The 19,395-nt window shown below is 39.5% G+C and overlaps 1 protein-coding gene across 1 annotated transcript in view; it reads left to right on the top strand.

Annotated features, from left to right (window-relative positions):
- The first annotated feature begins 5,451 nt into the window (after positions 1 to 5,451).
- UPRT (uracil phosphoribosyltransferase homolog) overlaps positions 5,452 to 19,395 on the top strand; it is a 30,667-nt gene continuing 16,723 nt past the window's right edge. Inside the window, exon 1 of the mRNA XM_081223197.1 lies at positions 5,452 to 6,126. Within this exon, the coding sequence (XP_081079323.1) occupies positions 5,747 to 6,126 (380 nt within the window). The 5' untranslated portion in view covers positions 5,452 to 5,746. The remainder of the gene's footprint in view (positions 6,127 to 19,395) is intronic.

Genomic DNA, 19,395 nt, shown 5'->3' with positions numbered 1-19,395 from the left:
TCATAGTAGGGGACTTTAACACCCCACTTTCACCAATGGACAGATCATCCAAAATGAAAATAAATAAGGAAACACAAGCTTTAAACGATAGATTAAACAAGATGGACTTAGTTGATATTTATAGGACATTCCATACAAAAACAACAGAATACACATTTTTCTCAAGTGCTCATGGAACATTCTCCAGGATAGATCATATCTTGGGTCACAAATCAAGCCTTGGTAAATTTAAGAAAATTGAAATTGTATCAAGTATCTTTTCCGACCACAATGCCATGAGACCAGACATCAATTACAGGAAAAGATCTGTAAAAAATACAAACACATGGAGGCTAAACAATACACTACTCAATAACGAAGTGATCACTGAAGAAATCAAAGAGGAAATTAAAAAATACCTAGAAACAAATGACAATGGAGACACGATGACCCAAAACCTATGGGACGCAGCAAAAGCAGTTCTAAGGGGGAAGTTTATAGCAACACAATCCCACCTTAAGAAACAGGAAACATTTCGAGTAAACAACTTGACCCTGCACCTAAAGCAATTAGAGAAAGAAGAACAAAAAACCCCCAAAGTTAGCAGAAGGAAAGAAATCATAAAGATCACATAAGAAATAAATGAAAAAGAAATGAAGGAAACGATAGCAAAGATCAACCAAACTAAAAGCTGGTTCTTTGAGAAGATAAACAAAATTGACAAACCATTAGCCAGACTCATCAAGAAAAGAAGGGAGAAGACTCAAATCAATAGAATTAGAAATGAAAAAGGAGAAGTAACAACTGACACTGCAGAAATACAAAAGATCATGAGAGATTGCTATAAGCAACTCTATGCCAATAAAATGGACAACCTGGAAGAAATGGACAAATTCTTAGAAATGCACAGCCTGCCAAGACTGACTCAGGAAGCAATAGAAAATATGAATAGACCAATCACAAGCACTGAAATTGAAACTGTGATTAAAAATCTTCCATCAAACAAAAGCCCAGGACCAGATGGCTTCACAGGCGAATTCTAGCAAACATTTAGAGAAGAGCTAACACCCATCCTTCTCAAACTCTTCCAAACAATATCAGAGGAAGGAACACTCCCAAACTCATTCTACGAGGCCACCAGCACCTTGATACCAAAACCAGGCAAGGATGTCACAAAGAAAGAAAACTACAGGCCAATATCACTGATGAACATAGATGCAAACATCCTCAACAAAATACTAGCAAACAGAATCCAACAGCACATTAAAAGGATCATACACCATGATCAAGTGGGGTTTATTCCAGGAATGCAAGGATTCTTCAATATACGCAAATCAATCAATGTGATACACCATATTAACAAGTTGAAGGAGAAAAACCATATGATCATCTCAACAGATGCAGAGAAAGCTTTCGACAAAATTCAACACCCATTTATTATAAAAACCCTGCAGAAAGTAGGCATAGAGGGAACTTTCCTCAACATAATAAAGGCCATATATGACAAACCCACAGCCAACATTGTCCTCAATGGTGAAAAACTGAAACCATTTCCACTAAGATCAGGAACAAGACAAGGCTGCCCACTCTCACCACTCTTATTCAACATAGTTTTGGAACTTTTAGCCACAGCGATCAGAGAAGAAAAGGAAATAAAAGGAATCCAAATTGGAAAAGAAGAAGTAAAGCTGTCACTGTTTGCAGATGACATGATCCTATACATAGAGAATCCTAAAGATGCTACCGAAAAACTACTAGAGCTAATCAATGAATTTGGTAAAGTAGCAGGATACAAAATTAATGTACAGAAATCTCTGGCATTCCTGTACACTAATGATGAAAAATCTGAAAATGAAATCAAGAAAACACTCCCATTTACCATTGCAACAAAAAGAATAAAATATCTAGGAATAAACCTACCTAAGGAGACAAAAGACCTGTATGCAGAAAATTATAAGACACTGATGAAAGAAATTAAAGATGATACAAATAGATGGAGAGATATACCATGCTCCTGGAATGGAAGAATCAATATTGTGAAAATGACTCTACTACCCAAAGCAATCTACAGATTCAATGCAATCCCTATCAAACTCCCACTGGCATTTTTCACAGAACTAGAACAAAAAATTTCAAAATTTGTTTGGAAAAACAAAAGACCCCGAATAGCCAAAGCAATCTTGAGAACGAAAACTGGAGCTGGAGGAATCAGGCTCCCTGACTTCAGACTATACTACAAAGCTACAGTAATTAAGACAGTGTGGTACTGGCATAAAAACAGAAAGATACATCAGTGGATCAGGATAGAAAGCCCAGAGATAAACCCATGCACATATGGCCAACTTATCTTTGATAAAGAGGCAGGAATGTACAGTGGAGAAAGGACAGCCTCTTCAATAAGTGGTGCTGGGAAAACTGGACAGGGACATGTAAAAGTTTGAGATTAGATCATTCCCTAACACCATACACAAAAATAAGCTCAAAATGGATTAAGGACCTAAATGTAAGGCCAGAAACTATCAAACTCTTAGAGGAAAACATAGGTAGAACACTCTGTGACATAAATCACAGCAAGATCCTTTTGGACCCACCTCCTAGAGAAATGGAAATAAAAACAAAGATAAACAAATGGGACCTAATGAAACTTCAAAGCTTTTGCACAGCAAAGGAAACCATAAACAAGACCAAAAGACAACCCTCAGAATGGGAGAAAATATTTGCAAATGAAGCAACTGACAAAGGATTAATCTCCAAAATTTATAAACAGCTCATGCAGCTCAATAGCAAAAAACAAACAACCCAATCCAAAAATGGGCAGAAGACTTAAATAGGCATTTCTCCAAAGAAGATATACAGACTGCCAACAAACACATGAAAGAATGCTCAACATCATTAATCATTAGAGAAATGCAAATCAAAACTACAATGAGATATCATCTCACACCAGTCAGAATGGCCATCTTCAAGAAATCTAGAAACAATAAATGCTGGAGAGGGTGTGGAGAAAAGGGAACACTCTTGCACTGCTGGTGGGAATGTGAATTGGTACAGCCACTATGGAGAACAGTATGGAGGTTCCTTAAAAAACTACAAATAGAACTACCATATGACCCAGCAATCCCACTACTGGGCATATACCCTGAGAAAACCATAATTCCAAAAGAGACATGTACCAAAATGTTCATTGCAGCTCTATTCACAATAGCCCGGAGCTGGAAACAACCTAAGTGTCCATCATCGGATGAATGGATAAAGAAGATGTGGCACATATATACAATGGAATATTACTCAGCCATAAAAAGAAATGAAACTGAGCTATTTGTAATGAGGTGGATAGACCTAGAGTCTGTCATACAGAGTGAAATAAGTCAGAAAGAGAAAGACAAATACCATATGCTAACACATATATATGGAATTTAAGAAAAAAATGTTATGAAGGACCTAGGGGTAAAACAGGAATAAAGACACAGACCTACTTGAGAATGGACTTGTGGATATGGGGAGGGGAAGGGTAAACTGGGAAAAAGCGAAAGAGAGGCATGGACATATATACACTACCAAACGTAAGGTAGATAGCTAGTGGGAAGCAGCTGGATAGCACAGGGAGATCAGCTCGGTGCTTTGTGACTGACTGGAGGGGTGGGATAGGGAGGGTGGGAGGGAGGGAGACGCAAGAGGGAAGGGATATGGGAACAGATGTATATGTATAACTGATTCACTTTGTTATAAAGCAGAAACTAACACACCATTGTGAAACAATTATACTCCAATAAAGTTGTAAAAAAATAAATAAACAACCAAATTTAAGGTGTTATCGTTAATCATCAGTGAATTTTACTTCAGTAGCATCTTAAATAATTAAATTGACTAGATAAATAGATTTGCTGATGATTATTGGTTAATATAGGTAAGTATATGCATGGGTGCTTCCTATAAGAGTGAAAACACAAGACACACTGGTGGTTGTACTCTTCTAATTCATATTCTATGACACTGAGAACTAGGTCATTTGCCCGATGAAACACTAGACAAAAATGACTTCAGTACAGTTTTGGTCCTGGTATGTCTCACAATACCATTTTAAATTCATTACTGGATTTAAAGTACCAATAATGAAAAATACTGTATTTCATTGTGTTCCTTAGAGTATTCTTTGGCAAATTAGCCATTTCATTGCTCCTGCCCACTTCATGTTATCAGATTCAGCTTTTAAACACAGAGATCCTTTGAGTCACATTGTGTGCTAGGAGAAAAGATGCACAGGCTTTCAAAAATGAGGGGGATTACAGTTTGAGGCTGCAATTTTTATCATCCAATCAAATTTAAACTCTCTATAATTCCAGCTAATAGTGTACTGACCTAGAGGGTAAGACACAAAGCAGAGAATATGGGAGAGAATAAAGGGAGAAAAATACCATTAATACTGATACCAAAACAACAACCAAAGGAACAAAGAAAAAAATGGAAAAGAGAGCCAGATCAAGGCTCAAGTCTCACCAAAGGCCTCGATATTCCTGTTATCCGTTACTCATATTTGTTTGAATCTCTGCATATGCTGGTTATGTTCCGGTGTGGAACAGGGAATTTTAAGAATTGGCTTTTGGAAGGCAAAATAGAATTACAGAATGTCAAAATTGGAAGAACATCTAGGGGTCAACTAGTTAATGCATCTCATTTATGGATGGACAAAGTCAAGTCCAGAGACGGGAGGGAACTTGTTAAATGCTGCTCAATAAGTTTTTAGTAGAATTTGCAGGTTTCTGACTTTGTAGCTCTTCAAAAGGGAGCCTGTAAGCCACTGTTCTCAAAAGCTACCATTTAAAAAAAATCAGAATCGTTGGGTTACGTGTTAAAAATAAAGATTCTTGGGTCCCATCTCAGATCTACTGAATCAGAATCTCAAAGGTAGGCCATGACAACCTGCATTTTAACAAACTTTACAATTGTTCTAATACACAAAGGTGTTGAAAAGCACTGCCCTAGACATTCTTAGCTCAAGCCTTTATACTATGTCCGCACGCTAAAAAAAAAAAAAAAAAAAATTGTCTTTCCAAGTATTTAAAAGAAGCAAAGCGGTAGTGGGTCTGAAATGCTGTCAGAATCCTCACGGTAACTGTACAGTGTAGGGTCCAACCAATAAAGATAAGGAAAGCTCTAGTAGTCAAGCACACTTGGGAAGCTGCAGCTGGTACAACAGTCTAGTAGAAGGCAGGCTCTTCAGCATGCTGCTAGGCATTTTTAAACTTCCTTTTTGGGCTACACAGACAAGCATACAGTAGATGCAGTTACTGAAGTTTAACTTTTCTGCCAAGACACAAAGTCTGAAAACATGGGTCTTTGTGTGTCATCATTTTAGCACTCTCCAACCCTAGTTTTCTCCCGGCTCTATCACTCACTCAAAGTTCTGCATGCAGAATCCCTAGCGGCTCCCGGGAGACCCAGAAACCAAATATCCCTGGCCTCACCTTGTCTGCCAAGTTCGTGTGGGACCCCACGCAGCCGGGGCAACGCAAAGGGTTAACAGGCCGTTCGCTGCAGAGTGGCAGGGAGCGAAGCCAATCGAGTGTCTAGGCGGGCGGTAAGTCTGGTGTGGGCGGGGCCGGGACGTAACGTGCGAAAGGGAAGCGATGGAGGCCAAAGGGGTGAGAGGGTAGCGGCGGTTAGAGGTTGCGAGGAGGCGGGGCGACCGGGAGAGCATAGGAGCTTTGGTCCGTTCTCCCTGCTCTCCTTTATCCTTAGGGGTCGGGGACGGCCCGGTGCCCGGTGTATGGCCACGGAGTTACGGTGTCCGGACTCCATGCCCTGTCACAACCAGCAAGTAAACTGTGCCTCGACCCAAAACCCCGAGCCGCAGCAACCTGGCGAACTGATCGCGGACCATGCCGGGGGAAACAGCGACTCCGCGGCCAAGCTGACTCTCCTCACGGGGAGAGTAAGCTCTTCTAGCGTACCGGCTGAGCGGGACTCTCAGGCCTACGGCGGCGCAACCCTCAACTCAGAGAGCAACGGTGGCACTGGCAACTCTGACGCGCCAGCCAGCTACTCCCTCCTAGGGGACTGCGAACTCTCCCCGCAGATCGGGGCGCAGCTTAAGCTCCTGCCAATGAATGATCAGATCCGGGAGCTGCAAACCATCATCCGGGACAAGTGAGCCAGAGCGGAAGGGGAAGGGGAGGTGGAGGGTCTCTCAGGGGGTGGGCGGGGATTGGAAGTAAAAGGGCGAAGGTTCTTGGCCTAGGGAAGCTGGTCTGTGGAGATTTTGGCAGGGCATTTTCTTTGTGGGGCGGTGTCACTTGACTCAGGCCTCCTACCCTCTTTCCCAGTACCTGTGTTTAACATCGCTTTGTGTAGGGAGGAAGCATTTTAGGTAACCTCCTGTTTCGTCTTTGTCTCTTATGAGTGGAATACTCAGGCATTCCAATTAGGTAAACGTGCTGATCTGCCCTGTGCCTGTTCTCGTGGGCAGTAACCATTTCTGGGTTGTAGGTTTACCACGTGAACAGACACAGAGCAGAGAGCGTAGCCCTTTCACTTCATACTGTTTAATAGACTCCCAGTTTGTTTCCTTGTCTCCATTTCTCTCTTCTACGTGTACCCACACATTACTGAACAATTAATCTTCTTAATATACTGCTTTGATTTGCTAACTACCCTACTCAGCAGCCTTCTTTGGCTTCTCTGAGCCTACCAAATAAAGTCAGGATCCTTAGCTTGACATTAAGTCCCATCTTCGTGGTTCCTAGGAACTATTCTGAAACATCCCTACTTCTCGCATCTCAAATTCACTTTACTCCTCTGCATGTTCAAACACTACCTACTCTTCTACAGTCTGCATTAAATGTCCACCTCTGCCAAGAAGGTTTCCTTCAATCATTCTTCCTCACTGATCTTCCCTGGCCTTTTTAATGCAAGATTCACCTTCTGTTTTGTGTATTGTTATTCGTTTCGCTGTTATTGCACTTGTTAGATTTTAAGCTCCTTGAGGGCAGACGTTGTATCTTTTACATTTTTGAATTCCAACTATGCCTTGCAAGCAATAGTCATTCAATTACTAAAAGTTCTTTGTAGCTGTTAAAGTTATATTTATGAAAGTATTTAATGGTTTTTAATGAATCAATATTGAAAACTGTGGTCATGTGAACCAATAAATGAAGTAGTGATCTTAAAAAGTAGGAGACATAGGCTTGGTAGTTGTGGTGGGGGGAACTGAAATAAAACTTAATCTGTAAAACAAAGAAAATAGAATGATTCTTGTTTCTATAGAGCAAGAGTTACTGACCTTGTGTTTTGGACCTGTGCTGCCTTGGACCTTGTGCTGTACCTGTAGATGGGCTTCTGGGCTTTAGCAAACCCTCAGAAATTATTTGGGAAATGTTATTTGTATGTGCATTTTTAACGGTTTTTTAAAATAACATTTTTATTTTTTAGTATTTTTAAATAAATTTATTTATTTATTTTTGTAAATAAATACAAAGATATTGCATTGGGTCTTGGTTGCTGCGCACGGGCTTTTTCTAGTTGCGGCGAGTTGGTGCTACTCTTCGTTGTGGTGCACGGGCTTCTCATTGCAGTGGCTTCTTCTGTTGTGGAGCACAGGCTCTAGGTGCACGGGCTTCAGTAGTTGTGGCACACGGGCTTAGTTGCTCCATGGGCATGTGGGATCTTCCCAGGCCAGAGCTCGAACCCATGTCCCCTGCATTGGCAGGCAGATTCTTAACCACTGCACCACAAGGGAAGTCCCATAACATCTTTATTGAGCTATAATTTACATACCATACAATGCTCCTTTTAAAGTGTACAATTCAGTGGTTTTCAAGTATGTTTATTGCTTTGCAGCCACCACCACACAATTTTAGAACATTTTCATCAGCTCAACAAGAAAGCCCACACCCATGAGCAGTCACTCCCCATTTCCCTCCAACCCACCAAGAGCCCTAGACAACCACTAATCTACCTTCTGTGTCTATTGATATGCCTATTCTGGACGTTTCATGTAAATAGAATCATACGACATGTGGCCTTTTGTGGCTAGTTTCTTTTATTTAGCATAATGTTTTCAAGCTTTATCTATCTTGTGTCAGTACACCATTTCTTTTTTGGCTGAATGATATTCCTCTGTATGGCTATACCACATTTTGTTTATCCATTCATCAGGTGATGGACATTTGGGTGGTTTGGTTTACGGTTTTTGGCTATTATGAATAATGCTACTATGAACATTTGCATATGTGCTTTTTTATGGGGTGGGGATTCCTTCGCTTTCATTAGATTTCACAAAGGGGTCTTCCTAACCATGTAAAAGTGAACAGTTGCTATATAACTTGGAGAGGGCATGACATTCAGCATTCATATATGACAGTATCAATACCTGATTTTACTGCATTACTCAGAAAAGCCTGGATGGTGTAGTAAACCTGGGTGTAAGCAAAATCTTTTTTTTTTCTTTTTTTTTCTGAGTTTGGAAGGAGACAGCAGGATCCAGAGTCATCTTAGGCAAGATGTTTAGCATCTCTGTGTTTCAGCTTTATCATTTGTAAAATGAGGATGTTCCTAATATCTCATGAAGCTCCTGGGAGGCTAAAACAAGATACTGTCTATGAACATTTGTTGTAAACTGTGAACAGTATGCATATTTATGGCATTTCAAGCCTTTATGTTTAGATTTGTGCATGGTTCAGATTGTATCCATAAATGCTGGTTTCTTCAGCTTTTGGGAGACAGTAAAAGGAATTTAACTACATAGAATGCACATTCTTATTTTAAAAAACAACACTGAGAGATCCTAGATTATTTTTATCCTGCTATGATACAGAATAGAAAAACTCACTACAATTTTTAATAACTAATTGATGCTTAGTTATTTAGGGTGGAGACAGAGTTTTAGTTTTGTTTCTGTTAATCAAATCTGTTAATGGAGGCCTCTGTTCCTTTATCTTAAAAAATTGGCATCCCCTCACACAAACAGGACCTGTTTTATCCGGGACTGGTGTGGAGTGCTTGTGGTTAGAGGAGCTATATTTACAGGGGTCTAGTTATGGAAGGTGCCATCAGTTATCAGTCTGTCTTCCTTGTACCCTTATGCTCTTCTCTATTTTGATGTGACATTATATATGTGCACTATGGAACTGTCTGATGATAGAAGCCATTGAAGTACTTGTTATTCCTTTTATTGTTCCTGGTCCTTAGTGTCTATCTAGTGAAGGGATTGCTTTCTGAATTGACTTTGGCATGGGGAAATGGGGTTGAGCCAGAGGACTGCATGTTGTTGTAAATACATAAAGCAGGCAAGATTGAGAACATTGGACTGATTTAAAATATCTTTTTACTTATTTTTTTGAAATGTGCTGTATTTGCAGCATAAAATGTTGATGGTATTATTGAATTTCAAGGAAATGTTTTTTTCTCTATTTGAGTATGCAGTAATCTAAACATCAAATGATCAGATAATTTACTCTGTCACACAGGGGTCACTGGTGAACTCAGGAAGAAATGACTGCTTCATTTGCAGTTTTTGTTGTTGCAGTGGATTTAAACCACACATCCTTCCCTTTCTGCCTCCTTTATATACTAAACCCAGCAAAATCTGAGTGTAATGCACTGTTCCCTTGAACACAGTTCATGACCTCATATATAAGGCAGTGCAGTGTATTTAAAAGATCATCTCCTCTCCCCAGTTTTTGTTTTCTTTCGTCTTCTGAAACATTAAAGTAAAGCTCTTTCATGAGCTATTGAATGTTTCCTGTATATTTGCCCTCAAAGGGGTTTCACCATGGCCTCAGCAGGCAGCTTGGATGAAAGTTGAGCCATCTTAGAGTATTTTAGTCCATGAAATAGCACTAAAGAAAGAACACGTTCATTCTTGTGACTTTTTTTTAGTCACCTGGTGGGGAGACAATTAACCTCAGGATGGATGAACATCCTGTGCAGCCCTAATATGAGCGTAGCCTGATGTGATTTGCGTCATTTGGCTAGGTAGTGTTCTTAACCAAAGCTGTACATTTGAATTGCTTGGGGAGTCTTTTTTTTTTTTGGAACCCATCCTTAGAGTGGAGTAGTAGAGTAGTCTTGGGTGGAACCTGAGCACTTGTAGCTTTTTAAACACCACAGGTGATTGTGCTGTGCTCAGGCTGGGCCACTGCCCATGGGAGAATGGCCATACTCCCTTGCGTGGTGATTTGGCTAGTTTTGGATTTAGGGTATAGGCTGAGCCAAGGATTCTAAACTAAACAGAACCAGCCTAGAGAACCTGGCCTGGCATCACCCTGAGACTGGAGGAATCTCAGAACTGTTCCCTTCAACTTATACAAAACCAAAATGTCCACCACAGATAACACTATGACATGCAAGTTATTTATCAATAAATCATGGACGTGGTTTTGGTTTTCCATGTGAATTTTCTAATTGGCTTTTAGGCCAGGAGTGAGGAAGTCGACTCTTTATACATACTCCTGTTATAATATTTATTGGGCATATCCTAGTAATCTCTTACCAGCTAGTCTGGACTCTGGGGAGGCAGAAAGAAAGTGTGGCCTGGCACAGTACCTGGCACATAGGGGAATTAATGTTCCAATCATTATAAAAATTAATAAATCAAAAGAAAAGAAAAAAAATTAATAAATCAACTTGAATGACTGAGGCCTGGGTTCTAAAGGAAAATGATAGCTTCTCTTCTTTTTCTACCTGATCTCAAATGTTTACATTGAACTCTGCTTTGAGGTACAAATAAATAATTAATGACACTATTTTATGAGATTCTTAAGAAGGTGCCGAAGATCTGTGGCCCTGATGACTTGCACCTGGCACGCAGTAAAAGCTATTTTCATTTTTGTTTGTTGGTTGTTTTGGTTTTCACATCAGATTAGGTTTGCTGCAAGTACTTCACTGCGTTTTGTTTTTTTGAGGGGGAAGGAAGGAGGAGGAAAATCATTTATAAATCATCTGCATACTATGACAAACCTTAGAGCTTCTTTATTTTAATGATCACATAACAAAGTAGCTATGGAAGTAGAGCTTATGTTTTCAGAGCTTCCACTAAACATTAACTCTAAGTGAAACATTCCTTTGGTTTAAACCTGCCAGAAAAGCTTTTATTTTTTACTTCCCTTTAAACTGTTGCTTAAAAAAACAAACAAGAACATATTAGAGCTAAAACTGAGTCCATTTAGTTCTTCCTCCTTAGCTTAGGTTGCTAGATAAGTACAGGACACCCAGTTAAATTTGAGTTCAGATAAACAATTCATACTTTTCTTAGTATATCCTAAACATTGTATGGGACATACTTCCGAAATACAAATTTAACTGGGTGTCCTGTATTTTTATTTGCTAAATCTGGCAACTTTATGCCCAGACTTAACTTCTCCCACCCCCAATGCTAAAGAAAATCTTTGTGTATAATCCTCATTTTCAAAAATGAGACCTAGGACAGCAGAAGCAAAAATAACTACAATCCTGCACCCTGTGGAACAAAAAACACATTCACAGAAAGATAGACAAAATGAAAAGGCAGAGGACTATGTATGAACAAGGAACGAGATAAAAAGAACAAGATAAAACCCTAGAAACACAACTAGATGGAGATAGGCAACCTTCCAGAAAAAGAATTCAGAATAATGATAGTGAAGGTGATCCAGGACCTTGGAAAAAGAATGGAGGCAAAGATCGAGAAGATGCAAGAAATGTTTAACAAAGACCTAGAAGAATTCAAGAATAAACACCTAGAAGAATTCAAGGGCAAACAAAGAGATGAACAATACAATAACTGAAATGAAAAATACACTAGAAGGAATCAATAGCAGAATAACTGAGGCAGAAGAATGGATAAGTGACCTGGAAGACAGAATGGTGGAATTCAATGCTACAGAACCAATAAATAAAAAAGAATGAAAAGATATGAAGACAGCCTAAGAGACCTCTGGGACAACATTAAATGCACCAACATTCGTATTATTGGTGTCCCAGAAGGAGAAGAGAGAGAGAAAGGACCCGAGAAAATATTTGAAGAGATTATAGTTGAAAACTTTCCCAACATGGGACAGGAAATATCCACCCAAGTACAGGAAGCACAGAGAGTCCCAGGCAGGATAAGGAGAAACACACCGAGACACATAGTAATCAAATTGACAAAAATTAAAGACAAAGAAAAATTATTAAAAGCAACAAGGGAAAAATAACAAATAACACACAAGGAAACTCCCATAAGGTTAACAGCTGATTTCTCAGCAGAAACTCTACAGGCCAGAAGGGAGTGGCATGATATATTTGATGAAAGGGAGGAACCTACAACCAAGATTACTCTAGCCAGCAAGGATCTCATTCAGATTCAACGGAAAAATCAAAAGCTTTACAGACAAGCAAAAGCTAAGAGAATTCAGCACCACCAAATCAGCTCTACAACAAATGCTAAAGGAACATCTCTAAGTGGGAAACACAAGAGAAGGAAAGAACCTACAAAAACAAACCCAAAGCAATTAAGATAATAGTTATAGGACCATACATATCAATAATTACCTTAAATGTGAATGGATTAAATGCTCCAACCAAAAGACACAGACTCACTGAATGGATACAAAAGGACCCATATATATGCTGTCTACAAGAGAATCACTTCAGACCTAGGGACACATACAGACTGAAAGTGAGGGGATGGAAAAAGATACTCCATGCAAATGGAAATCAAAAGAAAGCTGGAGTAGCAATACTCCTACCAGATGAAATAGACTTTAAAACAAAGAATGTTACAAGAGACAAGAAAGGACACTGCATAATGATCAAGAGATCAATCCAAGAAGATATAACAATTATAAATATATACACACCCAATATAGGAGCACCTCAATACATAAGGCAACTGCTAACAGCTATAAAAGAAGAAATCGACAGTAACACAGTAATAGTGGGGGACTTTTAACACTTCACTTACACTAATGGACAGATCATCCAGACAGAAAATTAATAAGGAAACACAAGCTTTAAATGACACAATAGACCAGATGGATTTAATTGATATTTATAGGACATTCCATCCAAAAACAGTAGATTACACTTTCTTCTCAAGTGCACATGGAACATTCTCCAGGATAAGTCACATCTTGTGTCCCAAATCTAGCCTTGGTAAATTTAAGAAAATTAAAATCATATCAAGCATCTTTTCTGACCACAACACTATGAGATTAGAAATAAATTACAGGGAAAAAAATGTAAAGAATACAAACACATGGAGGCTAAACAATACATTACTAAATAACCAAGAGATCACTGAAGAAATCAAAGAGGAAATCAAAAAATACTTAGAGGAAAAAAAAAGACACCTAATTCAGTACTACTGGGATTTGATTTAAATTAAATCGCTTTTTAAGTTATGAGTCAGAGGTTTTAATTTAATCACTTGAAAAGGGTGTATTCTTATTTTAACCTTAATTACATACTCTTTACAAGCCACATTATAATAGCAGCTTCTTCATCTTGAGAAGGAACATTTTAATGATGTTTTATTTGCCTGCCAGTCTCTTTATTTCATTATTTGCATTGTATGTACATGCCAGTCTGATTGACAGGGAGAGAAATGTCATTAAAATACACCTAAAAACTGGTTACCTTTTAGTAAACATTCCCTTATTAGAGCAAAATATAGATAATGACTTTACTCAGGGACTTAAGAGAGCTTCAGGCTGGGAAGAACCTTGGAATACTTCACTTCTGTAAGCCTCACTACTTTCTTCACTAAAGAGGTGGTAAGAATAGAATCTACCTTTTAAGATTATGTGAGGATTAGACCAGATAATGCATGAAAAATGCTTAATACTTGGCACCAAGGAAGCTTTTAATAAATGATGACCTGTGGGAATGAAGGGAGTAATATATGTATAATATTACATACCTGCTGTAACTTTTGGACCTTTTAAGAAAAACCTACTAAATAAATCTTGTACTCTTGGGTGTGTGTGTGTGTGTGTACAGTTATTAAATGAATTTTCTTTAAAAAAGAAGAGGAGAGGTTGTCAAGTTTATTCTAAATAGAGAGAAGTAGCAGATAGTGATCAAATGGAAGTTTCTGCTGTAGAAATTGAAGTGTAATTGCCCCAGGAGAGGATGTCTTCCAACACACTAGAGAATCCCTCTGGTGGTGGTGATGGTGGTGGTGGTAGTAGTAATAGCAGCAGCAGCAGCAGTAGTAGTGAGGTCTAGTAAGAAGAGGGGAGAGGATCTCTACTTGAAGTCTTAATTTTTTAATATTATAAAGACATTCCTCTCATAGTTCCATATGTTATGGTTGATAAGTAAATACCTATTAGCCTTTTGGAAGAAAGGTCAGAGATTTCTCTTGATTTCATCTTGGTTTGGGTTTACTATGAGATGTACGTGTTTTAAAATATATACATATGCAATTGCTGTAGCCTCTCTGGAAATTTTAAACTGCTTTATAGACAGTCTTAAGTAGGGAATAGTCTGGTTTACCAAATCCACATTAAAATGAGGATTTGGCTTCTGGTATGATTCTCATTCTTTTGTTGTTTCTGTGTGAAGATCATTTTTTTTAAAAATGGCTACCTTTGGCTTTCATTTTGTTACTATAGATGTGTGACACATTTGTTGGGGGGAGTGTCAAGAAAAGTGTATTCTCAGATATGGTTAGGTCTGCATTGTTAATCCTGTTTGGGGTTTGCACAATTTAAAAGATACTCTGCTTAACATTAGTCTGATTTCTATGCTCTGAATTATGAGCACCTGGATATCACTGTTTAAATATTTGAATATATTTTAGAATATTCCAGGGTTGTGTGTCAGTGTGTTTGTTGCTTTGTGATAATTTTGCATTAGATTTTATTTGGGACAGTTATCAGATACAAGATGATTAAAATGTCTTTCAAAACTTTGTTTCCAGTATGATAGAGTTTTTTAAAATGGTTTTGAGACAAAAGTGAATAGAGTTATGATTTGAAACAAAGTCTATGGAGTCAATAAGACCTGGGGTCTGGTTTACATTAAAACGTCTTTATTAGCACATACTTTAGTCCAGTGTTGGGCCTAAAGTAGGGGCCCAAAGATTATGTGCAACTTGATTGATCCAACAAGCAAATATCTGCCTTATGAAACTCTAGTGTTAACAGTGTAAGGAATTTAGATGTGGATATTGCAGACCACTGTGTGTTTTTAAAAAATGCAACCAACTTACTGTATTCTAACTGTACTTTAATTTCTAAATTGACTTAAAGTAAACAGTGTCAGTCTGAAGCTTGTCAAAAACAGCAGAGGATAAATTAGTAATTACTGTTTGTAGTGGGATGACCTGGAGCAGTGACTGCTTTAATTGGAAGTCAAATAGCTATCAAGGGATAACAGTTCACATTAGGTTCTCATAGTGTGTACCTTTTTTGGAATGTAGAGAGTGCTTATCATGCAGAAGTCATCAGATGAGGCTGACATTTTTGAGGAGAGTGTAAAGATGTTAAAATGTCTGATTCTTTTTTTTTTTTTAAAGTTTATTTATTTATTTTTTTAATTAGTTTCTGCTTTATAACAAAGTGAATCAGTCATACATATACATCTGTTCCCACATCCCTTCCCTCATGCATCTCCCTCCCTCCCACCCTCCCCATCCCACCCCTCCAGGCGGTCACAAAGCACCGAGCTGATCTCCCTGTGCTCTGCGGCTGCTTCCCACTATCTATCTACCTTACGTTTGGTAGTGTATACACGTCCTATGTAAAATAATGAATTTGGGCAACTCTGATCAATTAACCTAACTTTTCTCTGTAATATATTTGTGCAACTGTTTAAAAATTAAAGACAAACATTTCAGATGTGTTCCCAAGATATACTACTGGATATTTCTTTAAGACAAATCCAGACTTATCTTCCCTATTGAAAAATGGTGTTCTGGCTACTTAGACAAGTTTATGTAGGTCTAGCAAATGGGGCAGTAGGCTTCAGTCTTTTTCTCTTTTTTTTTGTAGTTCGCTGACTTTTATTTCTTTGACAAGCATGTTGTGAATATTAATTATAGAAATGAAAGGTGCAAGTGTAAAATCATTAGTATAGTTTCATTTGAAAACCACAGTACGTAAAGCCTGTTTTAAATAGGCTGTCTATGTGTAGGTGTGTGGATAGAGTTTTCTGAGTTTAGGGAGCATTTATATATAAAGAATACAGACCTATATTCTTCCTATTGCTCAATTATGGTCCATATTTTAGAGAGTTAGTATCTGTAATAATGATAGAACTGTGGTTACTCTAAGAAACCTAATGCCATTTGTGTCAGGGGTATTTCATTACTTTTCCCTGTCAGAGAAAGTAAATGAAGCTTGAAAAAGAGTCATGATTAATGGTGTAGTGAGATAATATATGCTTGCATATGCCATTTCGATGCTGTGTTGGGGAATATTTTAGGTATGCTATGGATAGGCAGATGGGTATTTTTAAGTACATAAACTGTAAATCTGTCAGATCATTTAACTTACATGAGAGAAAGAGGAGGAACAATACTAGGTTTTTATGTACAGAAAAAATGTCGGTCTTATAAACATTCTTCTTTTGGCTGGTTAACAGTTTGTGGGTAGGTACAACCCTCGATTATTATTACTTGGGTACCTCAGGATCTTGAAAGAACTGACCAGAAGGAAGTGTACAGGAAGTTGGTAGAAAGATCTATGGAATAAACTATTTGATTGAAAAATAAGCAAAGGGAAAAATTTATCAATAGTTTGAGAAAGAGGTCTTGGAAATTAGGTTATGTGTTCTTGAAAGCAATGTCAGAAACAGAGGATTTACTTGTTTGTGCCATTCTCATTCCAAAAAGGATTAGAGGGGGATGAGGGGAAGATGGTGGAAGAGTAAGACGTGGAGATCACCTTCCTCCCAACAGATACACCAGAAATACATCTACATGTGGAACAACTCCTACAGAACACTTACTGAATGCTGGCAGAAGACCTCAGACCTCCCAAAAGGCAAGAAAGTCCCCACGTACCTGGGTAGGGCAAAAGAAAAAAGAATAAACAGAGACAAAAGAATAGGGACAGGACCTGCACCAGTGGGAGGGAACCGTGAAAGAGGAAAGGTTTCCACACACTAGGAAGCCCCTTCATGGGTGGAGACTGCTGGTGGCAGAGGGGGAAAGCTTTGGAGCCACGGAGGGAGCACAGCAATAGGGATGCGGAGGGCAAAGCAGAGAGATTCCCGCACAGAGGATGGGTGCCAACCGGCACTCACCAGCCAGAGAGGCTTGTCTGCTCACCCGCTGGGATGGGCGGGGTTGGGAGCTGAGGCTCGGGCTTTGGTTGGAGCGCAGGGAGAGGGCTGGGGTTGGTGGCGTGAAAACAGCCTGCAGGGGGTTAGTGCACCATGGCTAGCCGGGAGGGAGTCCAGGGAAAAGTCTGGACCTGCCAAAGAGGCAAGAGACTTTTTCTTCCCTCTTTGTTTACTGGTGCATGAGGAGAGGGGATTAAGAGCGCTGCTTAAAGGAGCTCCAGAGACGGGCGTGAGCCGTGGCTATCAGCGCGGACCACAGAGACGGGCATGAGACGCTAAGGCTGCTGCTGCCGCCAACAAGAACCCTGTGTGCGAGCACAGGTCACTACCCACACGGCCCCTTCCGGGGAGCCTGTGCAGCCCGACACTGCCAGTGTCCCAGGATCCAGGGACAACTTCCCTGAGAGAACACACGGTGCGCCTCAGGCTGGTGCAATGTCACGCCAACCTCAGCCGCTGCAGGCTAGCCCCGCACTCAGTACCCCTCCCTCCCCCCGGCCTGAGTGAGCCAGAGCCCCCGAAGCAGCTCCTCCTTTAACCACGTCCTGTCTGAGCAAAGAGGAGACGCCCTCTGGCAACCTACACGCAGAGGTGGGGCCAAATCCAAAGCTGAGCCCTGGGAGCTGTGAAAACAAGGAAGAGAAAGGGAAATCTCTCCCAGCAGCCTCAGAAGCAGTGGATTAAAGCTCCACAATCAACTTGATGTACCCTGCATCTGGGGAGGACATGAATAGACAATGAATCATCCCAAATTGAGGAGGTGGACTTTGAGATCAAGATTTATGATTTTTTCCCCTTTTCCTCTTTTTGTGAGTTTGTATATGTATGCTTCTGTGTGAGATTTTGTCTGTATAACTTTGCTTCTACCATTTGTCCTAGGGTTCTGTCTGTCCGTTTTTTTTCGTGTTTTTAAAATTTTTTTCTTAATAATTATTTTTATCTTAATTATTTTATTTTATCTTCTTTCTTTCTTTCCTTCCCTCCTTCCTTCTCCCTCCCTCCCTTTTCCTTCCTTCCTTCTTTCCTTCTTTCTTTCCTTCTTTCTTCTTTCTTTTCTTTCTTTCTTTCTTTCTTTCCTTTCTCCCTTTTATTCTGAGCCATGTGGAAGAAAGGCTCTTGGTGCTGCAGCCAGGAGTCAGTGCTGTGCCTCTGTGGTGGGAGAGCCAACTTCAGGACACTGGTCCACAAGAGACTTTCCAACTCCACATAATATCAAATGGCAAAAATCTCCCAGAGATCTCCATCTCAACAGCAACACCCAGCTTCACTCAACGACCAGCAAGCGACAGTGCTGTCCACCCTATGCCAAACAACTAGCAAGACAGGAACACAACCCCACCCATTAGCAGAGAGGCTGCCTAAAATCATAATAAGGCCACAGATACCCCAAAACACACCACCAGACGTGGAACTGCCCACCAGAAAGACAAGATCCAGCCTCATCCACCAGAACACAGGCACTAGTCCCCTCCACCAGGAAGCCTACACAACGCACTGAACCAACGTTAGCCACTGGGGACAGACACCAAAAACAATGGGACTACGAACCTGCAGCATGGAAAAAGGAGATCCCAAACACAGTAAGATAAGCAAAATGAGAAGACAGAAAAACACACAGCAGATGGAGGAGCAAGATAAAAATCTACCAGACCTAACAAATGAAGAGGAAACAGGCAGTCTACCTGAAAAAGAATTCAGAATAATGATACTAAAGATGATCCAAAATCTTGGAAATAGAATAAAAAAATGCAAGAAACATTTAAAAAGGAACTAGAAGAACTAAAGATGAAAGAAGCAATGATGAACAACACAATAAATGAAATTCAAAATATTCTAGATGGGATCAATAGCAGAATAACTGAGGCAGAAGAACAGATAAGTGACCTGGAAGATAAAATAGTGGAAATAACTACTGCAGAGCAGAATAAAGAAAAAAGAATGAAAAGAACTGAGGACAGTCTCAGAGACATCTGGGACAACATTAAACACACCAACATTCGAATTATAGGGGTTCCAGAAGAAGAAGAGAGAAAGAAAGGGACTGAGAAAATATTTGAAGAGATTATAGTTGAAAACTTCCCTAATTTGGGGAAGGAAATATTTAATCAACTCCAGGAAGCACAGAGAGTCCCATACAGGATAAATCCAAGGAGAAATATGCCAAGACAC

The sequence above is a fragment of the Mesoplodon bidens genome (assembly GCF_964165515.1).
Source record: "Mesoplodon bidens genome assembly, chromosome: X".
Classification (NCBI taxonomy): Eukaryota; Metazoa; Chordata; class Mammalia; order Artiodactyla; family Ziphiidae; genus Mesoplodon; species Mesoplodon bidens.
The sequence above is the reverse complement of the archived record's forward strand: the minus strand, read 5'-3'. Positions and strand labels throughout refer to the sequence as shown.